The sequence below is a fragment of the Mya arenaria genome, chromosome 11, assembly GCF_026914265.1.
Source record: "Mya arenaria isolate MELC-2E11 chromosome 11, ASM2691426v1".
Classification (NCBI taxonomy): domain Eukaryota; kingdom Metazoa; phylum Mollusca; class Bivalvia; order Myida; family Myidae; genus Mya; species Mya arenaria.
In genome coordinates this window covers 33,374,451-33,385,367 of record NC_069132.1, presented here as the reverse complement: position 1 = coordinate 33,385,367, position 10,917 = coordinate 33,374,451, and the positions used below count along the sequence as shown (strand labels likewise).

Genomic DNA, 10,917 nt, shown 5'->3' with positions numbered 1-10,917 from the left:
CACTCCACACAACCATGAGCAGATGACCTGTATCAAGCAACACTTAAAAACGTACATATCATATGACATTAAAATGTATAACCGCAGGTAACAATTTAAAAAAGATGGAAAATCATCCTAGAAAATCAAATGTACGGTATAACATAATGCTACAAATGGTATGTATAACAGCTAAACACTATTATGACAAATGCAAAGGTTCATACCCCGATAATGACATCAACCCCGCAATTCATTCCTTAAATACACGGTGATTGCGGCGAAGATATAAACCATGCATTATTACACAGTGATAACGGCGAGGTTATTCCATGCATTAATTATTACACTGTAATTGCGGCGAAGATATAATATTTACACCCCAACTTCTATTCCTTCAATGAACTGCCTTTCGGCAATCGATGAACGCAACATCTTCGGAAGAAGAACACCATTGATCTTGTTATTGTATGTATTGTGTCGGCAGGACCCGTAAAATATAAATCAACATTTTTAAAAGTGTTAATCTATTACATTTTAAATGTATTGTTGCCAGAAGTGTTTCAATTTTACGTTTACAAATGATTTCAAGTGGTTGATCTTTTCCCGCGTTATTGTGACGTCATTTGAAAAATGTTTCCGGTTACAGTCGGTTCGTTCTATTTACTGAATGGGTAAGAACGGATTACTAAAAGGTTTTCTTAAATGAAATGAAGTATTTTTTTAACAATTCTTGAATGAAATAATGAACTATTGGTGTAAATATAAGGAATTAATTGCGGGGTTGATGTCATTATCGGGGATATGAACGCAATTGGGTTGGTCAAAGTACGCGTGGAGTCCATACCCCGATAATGACATCAACCCCGCAATTTATTCCTTAAAACCATGCATTAATACACGGTGATTACGGCGATGACACAAACCATGCATTATTACACGGTGATTGCGGCAAAGATATAAACCATGCATTATTATTACAAGGGTTTTAAATGAACAATTAAATCAATACTGCACAAACTACAGTATAATGCATGATACGAAATGCATACCACACCAATGATGTTTAAAGTCATACCAGTGTACAAGACGACTGTGTAAAATCGGGTGAATATTTTGAAGACTTAAATTTGGGGAAATAAGTATGTATAATATAAATTATGAAGTGAACTTAAAGATACAAAAATATCTTCAACAGTTTAGAGCATGACCTACATTGCACGCTTCACGATCGATAAGACTCATTGACTCATCCCGAGTCAAGACAAAACGAGGTAACAAAACAGAAAGTGGTTTAAAGTAAAGTAGTGTTTGAGATGGAGGAAGAAGCACGGATTCTTCACACCAACTTGAAAACATATATAAAGGATGAAATAGAAACAAATAGTGATCAGTACCACGCGTTTGTTGAGAGTATGAAAGGATATGGCGTTCCAAAAGGAAGGTTGGCAAACGCTAAAACCTTGTATGATAAATTTGTGTTGTTAGAAAACTTCGGAAAGCTTGGTGTAGGGAATTATGACAGCCTTCGTGATATGGTTAAAAGTAGCGGACTTGACGAACTTTTACCAAAAATAAACGAGACGGACAATGAAATTAAGAAGCTGCGAGCAGTTTCAGGTATGATATTTGTTTCTGTAACAGCACCTTGTTTAATATGAGGCTTCTACTGTGTACTGGGCGTGTCCCTCTAAGTTCTTAATGATTCTAGATAGGTCAGTAGAACAATACTGCACTGAATCAGTTCCACGATGGACCGCAATGAGTTTGTTTTATTAGTTTTGTAAAACATACGCATGTGATGAATACAGTTTTAATTTTGTTTAAATTACTTCCTGGTTCCACTGACAGACTATATATATCATACATCTTAGTCTTATCAATATCATAACACTTAATAACTCGTTTTCAGGCGGAAGTACTCATCACACCGCCCATAAACGGCACCATGATGTTTCACCAGGGGCCTCAAGACCACCAGGTAGAACCTGTGCAAGCGGGAGTTATATGTTCAAAGTTATATTACAGATTGAACAAGCATTGGCACAGCCTAACGTCAGTAATATTAAACATGGCCACATCTTCCTCAAGAGTACCGATCAAACATTAACTGTTATAATTTGTTTTTCCCTTTTAAAGAGAATGAAGTAACTACACGCCATATGGCGAAAAAAGTCATACATAATGTTCTTCCATGCAATTATAACACAATAACATGGAGTTGAACAATACATGGAACATGCAACACTACGCCTCATCATGTTGAACCTCCATGGCAAGTATTCTGAAAATCCTATAATGCATGGTAAAGACACAGCCTGGACAAGGTTCAGTCCAGATCAGTCTATCAACAGTACCTATTTTGACATTAATTAAGTGTTACACTGACCTTTGAGCCACAGACCATGGACTTTGATGCGACACACCAATTCATCGTCATAAACATTGATATCAAATTTCTTGGAAAACTTTGGTTAAAAGTGGGCCCAGAAAAGGTACAGTCCAATAAAAAGTACCCATTTTATCTTTTGACCTCTAGGTGTGACCTTGACCGTTGAGAAACATACTTGGTCTTGTGCGCTACGCCGCATTGTTATGGTGAACCTTCATTGCAAGTCTCTTTTTAATTCTATATTGCATGTTCAAGATTCAGCTCGGATAAGGTTCAATCCGAGTTAAACAATACATGGAACCTTCGACACTTAGCATCATCATTTTGAATCTCCATTTCAAGTTTTTGATAATGCTATAATGTTTAAGATACATCATAATAATTTCAATCTTTGACCTCATATTATGAACATGACCGTTATTGTACAGGCCTGGGTCTTATGCGCGACACGTCATCTCATACTGTTGAACCTTCATGGCAAGTTTTTTTGAAACTCCAAAAATGCATGGTCAAAAAACACCCAGTACAGGGATCATTACAACCTTTTGCCTCTAAGTTTGACCTAGACGTTAAAGATACAGACCTGGGTCTTTTTTGTGACACGCTTCCTCATAATGGCGAATCCTCATGGTAAGTTTAAAAAAAAAATCCTTTTGAACCATCATGGCAAGTTTTTTGAAAATCCTAAATTGCATGATCAAGATACCTGGACATGGTTCATTTCAATCATTGATCTCTAAACGTGACCTTGACATTTGAGGTACAGAGGTACTTGATGAGGTACTTGTGCGCGACATGCCACCTAGTCATAATGAACCTTCACGGCAAGTTGAAAATCATGGTGAAGGATAGGAATTTCATGGTGAACCATCATGACATTTTGTTTGAAAATCCTATAATGCATGGTCAAGATACAGCCTGGACAATTTCACACTACCGCACGGACGCTTGGACGCACTCACATACACGGAGCCTCCAATATGACAAAATATGTCTTAAACGATAACCATTCTTCATGTAGTTCATTCTCGTTTCAGAGGCGAAGAAGTCCCATGTTGATGCAGGTGGGTTTTCCTAAAACAAATACACACTATGTTAGTGATCAAAGTTCGGCACTGTATTATAAGCTTTGAATTCGGGAATCGCTTTAGCCTAAGTTTCTTCGTGTGTTTCACAAATAGATGTACATACCTGAACCCTCGGCTCTTAGAGTAATACTTGTATAGTACACAGTAGAGTTATCTCCTGTAAATTAGAGCTTTACCCTGGGTATGTAAAAGAACCCGATAATTATTAACTAGACTCATACTATTTCTTCAGCTCTGTTGCCTTAAATGTCAACATTATGTTACCCTTTAAATTGTAGCTGAAGACGACCCTCTGTGGACGCGAGATAGTGACGGAAGAGGCCGCTACGACACCAAGGGCAAGAAAGGATACTTGCTGATAGTCAACTACAGCGATAAGAGAGAAGGTTGGAAAACCAAGCCCACCATTTAAATGGCAAAACAATAAATCATCAAAATCAACATCTGCAGGGCTGTATCTATGATTGTCAGTTATCTAATGAATTTTTAATAAAATATGCGTAAGAAAATCTAAATATCATATTTCATAATTTCATACATATATGGTACAGCGTACGTTGCACTAAGTTACATTAACGTTTTGAACCGAATCCTTACCAGAAAGATGTAAGATTTGTCAATTCGAAATATTAGTTACTGGGGATAAAATGACGTGTTCAAAGTGAAACACATTCAGAGACGATTTTTTTTAAGGAACTGAAGTTATGAGCCTTTCTATACCCCTTCTTAGAAATCAATCTAAGTTGGAAATTCAAAGTTTATCAAATATATATCGCGTTATCAGAAAAGCCTGCGACCTGCACAGGTATCAAACCCGGGAAACCCTGATTGCAAGTCACGTGCTCTACCAACCCAGCATATCGGCCATATATCACACATCATTTTGTACAGTGAAATTCACCCTGAATCGGTCCACGTGTTCCCAGAGCAGACCATACATAACCATTTTAGCCACTCGACAATCCCATTAATACAAAAAATCATTCAAAAAATATTCACATTCTAATCTCTGCATTCCAGGTTCGAAACGTGATGTCGAAATTCTGCGAGCCTTCTTTAAAGACATGTTGAAGTTCGATGTGCACGAAGCTTCTGATCTTACTCTGGAAAAGCTTGAACAAAAATTTTCTGACGTCAAAAAACGACTGAATGACACCATTTCCAAAGACAACTTGTACTGCTTTGTGTGTGCCATAATGAGCCATGGAGACAAGGTGCGTCCTAACATCATGCAACGTGATCATAAAAAAAAATTAATTTGCTTTTCCAATTTAATTGTTTAATCTGACTGTTTTTGAAATGTTTCCAATTACTTTCAGGATGGAATAGCCACTGCAGATGGTAAATCGATTTCGGAGGAGACAATCAGAAAAACCTTTACCAACAACAATATTCCTAATTTTACAGGTATTGAAAGGGCAATTCAAAGTCACATTATTAATTTGTTATTATGATTTAACCCGCCAAAAGTACCCTTTTTGTCATAAACTTGCTGTGGTTTAAGTCAATACATATTTTACGTTCACTTGCATTAGATAACACCATAGAGTCCAGTAGCAAAACTTGGCAACGACCATGTTTAAAACAACATAGCTAAGGCCTAAAATATACTGAACGAGAAACACTTAACGTGCGAGCAAAACTGATAGACCACATGCACCAACATACTTTTTATAAATAAACACATGTTGAGTCACCACCTTGGAACACCGTGTACCAACAATACAGACACACCACATGTATAAACGTGCCTTTATAAATCAACACATGTTTGGGTGACATTGGAACACCGTGTTCAAGCAATACAGACAGACCGCACATGTATCAACGTACCCTTTATAAATCAACACATGTTTGGGTGACGTTGGAACACCGTGAAAAGGAATACAGACAGACCACACATACGTCAACATACCCTTATAAATCAATGCATGTTTGGGTGACATTGGAACACCGTGAAAAGGAATACAGACAGACCACACATACATTAACATACCTTTATAAATCAACACATGTTTGGGTGACGTTGGAACACCGTGTTTAAGCAATACAGACAGACCACACATACATTAACATACCTTTATAAATCAATACATGTTTGTGTGACATTGGAACACCGTGAAAAGGAATACAGACAGACCACACATACATCAAAATATCTTTATAAATCAATACATGTTTGGTTGACGTTGGAACACCGTGAAAAGGAATACAGACAGACCACACATACATTAACATACCTTTATAAATCAATACATGTTTGTGTGACATTGGAACACCGTGTTTAAGCAATACAGACAAACCACATATACATTAGCATACCTTTATAAAATCAATACGTGTTTGGGTGACGTTGGAACACCGTGAAAAGGAATACAGACAGACCACACATACATCAAAATATCTTTATAAATCAATACATGTTTGGGTGACGTTGGAACACCGTGAAAAGGAATACAGACAGATCACACATACATCAAAATACCTTTATAATCAATACATGTTTGGGTGACGTTGGAACACCGTGAAAAGGAATACAGACAGACCACACATACATCAGCATACCTTTTTAAATCAATACATGTTTGGGTGACGTTGAAACACCGTGAAAAGGAATACAGACAGACCACACATACATCAAAATATCTTTATAAATCAATACATGTTTGGGTGACGTTGGAACACCGTGAAAAGGAATACAGACAGACCACACATACATCAAAATATCTTTATAAATTAATACATGTTTGGGTGACGTTGGAACACCGTGAAAAGGAATACTGACAGACCACACATACATCAACATACCTTTATAAATCAATTCATGTTGGGGTGACGTTGGAACACCGTGAAAAGAATACAGACATACCGCACATGTATGCATTAACTTACCATTTATAACAATTAACTTCAGGTTTTCAACGACTTTCATTTTAAAACAATGCAGTTTTAATTTTAAATAAAGTTCATTAATATTTTGATAATAAATTCAAAACGCTTTTAACCAAATTCTCCTTGGCGCAATTTCAGGTAAACCAAAAGTATTTCTGATACAAACCTGTCGTGGGAAGGAATATCAGGATGGCGAGCAGGTCGAGGATGACGACATTAGTGACGTCACAGAAGAGAACGATGATGTCATTGAGGATGATATCAGTGTTACTGTTCCGAATGACGCAGACACACTTATTGCCTATTCATCCACGCCAGGTATGTTAATGCACATTGGATATACATTCAATAAAGCATGTCTGATTTTATGACACATGATATGGCATCATGTAAAAACGAATCAAAAGAACCGAATTCTTGACATCAATTATAGTACTTCATAATTTAGGGTCCCAACCATAAAATGTCCGTAAAAGAATTAACTAAAGAACAAAGAACTTGGTCAACATTTATCTGCTATAATAAAGTAACGTATTCTGAAATTACATGCAAACTTAATACTAAAGGGGCTTCTGAAATATACAGGGTACAAGTCAACACGAATGGAGGTACGTGGGAGTTGGTTCATAACGGCATGTGTTAGGGCGTTCCTAAAGTTCTACAGGACTGACCACCTGGAGGACATGCTTGTCACTGTCCGGGAACAGGTCGCCGAGAAAGACAGGAAAGACTCCAAAAAACAGATGCCGTGTGTCTGGACCTCGCTTACCAAACGGTTGTTCTTCAAGTAGAACGTCTTTTAAAAATGCTTCCAAAAGGCTTGTTTCTCAAGCTTTACGAAGAGGAGTAGCATTATGAAAATGTGGAATGATCTCAATGGTTATAAGATACATGTAGTTTCAAGCGGCTAAATTTTTCTATATAGTTAGCATAGCTATAAGACTCAATACAAACAATTGACAATGGATAGAAATTGTTTCTTAGTATATTTGTTTGCTTCACATGACTTTTATAATATAAAAATTAAACAATCAGCAGTCTTGCTTACTTATCAATTCTGTAAGCTCCAAATTCTTTAAGGTGCAATTAATTACGTTGTTTTTGTATTTCCTCATATTTCATACCATAGTCCACTTATTTCCATTCTGTTATATAACACATATATGTGTAATACAGAAAAAAAAACGTGATGGTTTAACCGGAAACAAGGTATAGCATGAGATAAACATGTATATTGAAAACAATTTAATTGGAAACAATAATTGCTTAATTGGTTATATTCCAGCAAATCATACGATATTTTGCATTGACCTCATGAAAAACATTTTTGAAACCTTCGTGACGTTGTGTATTTAAACAGATTATTTTTTTCTACGACGTCATGAGGTAATTTTCAATATTTTCTTTGTGTTGCGTTTATTTTAGAATTCTTACCAGATTATGAGATACCAGCTCAGTATTCAGTCTATGTATAAATGGAATTAGAATAGTTGTATCAATAAAAAAAATCCGGGCATATGATAGAAATAATCCGGCACTCGTCATCTTATAATTATACATAATGCACATTTTTTAACTCGTCCTGGAAATATGTAAGTAAGTTCGCTAAAAGCTCGCTAACTAACAAATTTCTAAGATCGTTGAGTAAAATAATATATTATAAGTAGACTCGTGACAGATCCTAAATGTACGACAACTCCAACCATTCGGTACAACCCTTTCAGATGTTAAGTATAAAACGGTGATAGAATATAAGTGTTCTCATTTTACAAATCACTTGGGGCTAATTTTACACCGAAGTTGCCCTCGTCAATGACAAAGGACACACTGGCGAAGCAAGCAACAAAAGCTTTAATGTGCATATTTTCATGTAAGCTCTTCGGTATTTTCATGTCATAAACAGGCCTTTAAGCTCTTTGAATGCATGATATTGCAAATATTGTGTTATTCTGCAGAAATTTGGGGATTCCAGTACGCAGAGCACATCGATCAACTTCATTTCGTGTTCTATAAACGTGTTTGTGGCCTTAATAAAAATGTGCCAAACTTCTTTGCACTAAGCGGACGATTACCCATTTCAGTTACTTTTAAATTTAGATGCATATCGTACTTGGAAAAACTTGTTCAGATGTCTCCAAACAGATATCCAAGACAGATGTACCTTCTGTTAGGAAACCAAGACTCGAACGGCAAAACAAATTGGGTCTCCCACGTGAAAGGACTGTTGTTTGAAAATGTTTTTGGATACGCATGGCTGGCAAATTACATTCGGAATACACAAACGTTAAAGAGATTAAAGTTTACAAACATTTAAAACCCGAATTAAAGACAAAAAAACAACAACAATTAACCAAAGATTAATCTCCATATTTCATCAAAAAGCATGAAAGAAAAACAGATCTTCGTTTTTGCAAAATGTGTATATTAATGAAGCAAAGTACTGGAAGAGTTCATGAGATGTTGATGCCATAGAATTGTATTTCCAATTTGTGTTCTCTTACTTCAGTATATCCCATACGTTGTTGTATTATATATACCACTTTTCACATTTATTTGATCAAATGTTGTTGATGTTAAACGCTTCAACAATATCATATATTTTAACCTTACAATGACTTTGTAAGTATTGTAATTTTCATTGTTATATGTTGTTGTTTTTAATTTTCATAGATAAACATGCTATTAATACCTCAAATCTTTTTTGGATTTTGGGCTGAAGGCCTTTCATTACTAATAAACATTCGTATTTGTATTCATAGTATTTTCTTGATTTGAAACTATGTCAGGTTTCCAATTATAATGCTCCATTAGAACTTAGTCAACGTTTCAGTGTCCCATTTAAATTTAACACAATCATAGTGTTATACAATCATGTTCATATTTATTTTAATAACCTGTCGTTGGACATATAACCTATCGTTGAACGTATTCTCTAGAGTATCCATGGCACTTACTTGTACTTTTTTATTGATGAAGTTTTGGTAACATTACTTATCTTCCCATTGTTTCCATTTAAATAAAAAATAGCGAATAAGATACTATCCATTATTCAGAAATATCAAATAAGGCGTAAAAAATGTTTGTTTCCTCGTCCTCGACCAACCCTATCCTTTCCTCTCGACCCTACACTTTTTATGCCATACTCAGTAGTGATGTTCTTTTCGTAATTTCCTTAAAAATATGACCATTTTAATTTTCTACAATATTGATATACCATGATAAAGATCGGTTTGGTAAATTTACAATTTACCGACCGTTACAAAGCGGTACCTATCAATCCTTGATAAACACCCCTAATTTTCATACAGAATATATGTACAGTGTTCTTTGTGGATTTGTGTGCTGTTGTTTCATGTTTCTGGTGTGTGATTGTTTCTTTTTGTGTTCTATGTCTTTGGCGTTGACTCTGTGCAATTAAACGGGGTTTACGTTAAAATTTTCGACTACTGTGCTTGTTTCTGTAGTTTTTCATATACATATAGGTACATAATACGAAATTGGGAAGGCCGTCCGCGATAAGCTGAAAGTCTTGTTTGTACTCTATGTAGAATACAATAGATATAGACAAGAATACCATGAAAAAAACAATAATAAGGGGTAGTAAATATGTAGTATAAAATGTATTCGATATTGCTGAGAGTGTTCATGTTTCCTTATGTTAATAGTAAATAAAAAGTAGTTCTACGTACCTATGGTTGTTGTTTTATTCAATCCCTAATATTAACTGTATACTACATCAAATACAATAGCATGTACTTTTGAAATATGTTAATTTATTAATAATAATAAATATAACAGCAACAACAACAACAAAAACGCCAACATACTACTACTACTACTACTACTACTACTACAGTGGCTACTCCTACCATTTTTACTACTACTACTACTACTACTACTACTACTACTACTACTACTACTACTACTACTACTACTACTACTTCTACTACTACTACTACTACTACTAACAATAATAATAATAATAGTTCTGATATCAATTATGTAGCAAAACCATCAAAATTGGCCATATCTCAACAAATAAAAAAATATATATTAAACGGAATCTACATGTAACAAACGAACATGCACACAACTATGTATAGCAAGGGTTGTAATTCTGGTTTTATTGATTATCAGGTCACCCAATCTAAAAAAAAAACGGGCGAGCCATGATGCTTGTGGTGTTCTTGTTTATTTTTCAGATGGACTGACATAATAAATTATGTAAATGACAATTAGTACATTATTGTTACATGTATATATGTAAATGTTACTAATTGTATGCCAATCAGATCAGCACAAAATACATTCCAAGCAAGAAAACAACAGTTTCAGTTTAATTGAAATTATTTATTACAATACTGATACTAGTGTATTTAAATCAGTTTATTACAGTCATCCGTGTGACGGTCAGTCTTGACCTGAAATATAAATCATCTAGTTAGTGTTTTGAAATGAAACTTATTTTGTTACCATGCTAGCGCTGTCATGGTGCTTAAAGCGATGTGATCTTTTTGTAAGATGTTACCTTCATTTAGTCATATAAAATAAATATAACAAAAATGA

General features: G+C 35.1%; 1 protein-coding gene across 1 annotated transcript; it reads left to right on the top strand.

Annotated features, from left to right (window-relative positions):
- Positions 1–1,048: 1,048 nt before the first annotated feature.
- Positions 1,049–10,039, top strand: LOC128209797 (caspase-3-like). Its single transcript, XM_052914010.1, has 8 exons — positions 1,049–1,599; positions 1,892–1,960; positions 3,409–3,435; positions 3,738–3,845; positions 4,480–4,673; positions 4,779–4,866; positions 6,490–6,669; positions 6,937–10,039. Exons 1-8 carry the CDS (start codon positions 1,296–1,298, stop codon positions 7,140–7,142), a joined length of 1,176 nt encoding a protein of 391 aa, XP_052769970.1. The 5' UTR covers positions 1,049–1,295; the 3' UTR covers positions 7,143–10,039.
- The last annotated feature ends 878 nt before the right edge of the window (positions 10,040–10,917 follow it).

Bases quoted from the DNA above. Each gene is read 5' to 3' on its own strand.
- LOC128209797 (XM_052914010.1), top strand. From the start codon at position 1,296: ATGGAGGAAGAAGCACGGATTCTTCACACCAACTTGAAAACATATATA. The intron at 3,436-3,737 runs GTGGGTTTTCCT...TTTAAATTGTAG, and splicing joins GAAGTCCCATGTTGATGCAG to CTGAAGACGACCCTCTGTGG. The intron at 4,867-6,489 runs GTATTGAAAGGG...GCGCAATTTCAG, and splicing joins CAATATTCCTAATTTTACAG to GTAAACCAAAAGTATTTCTG.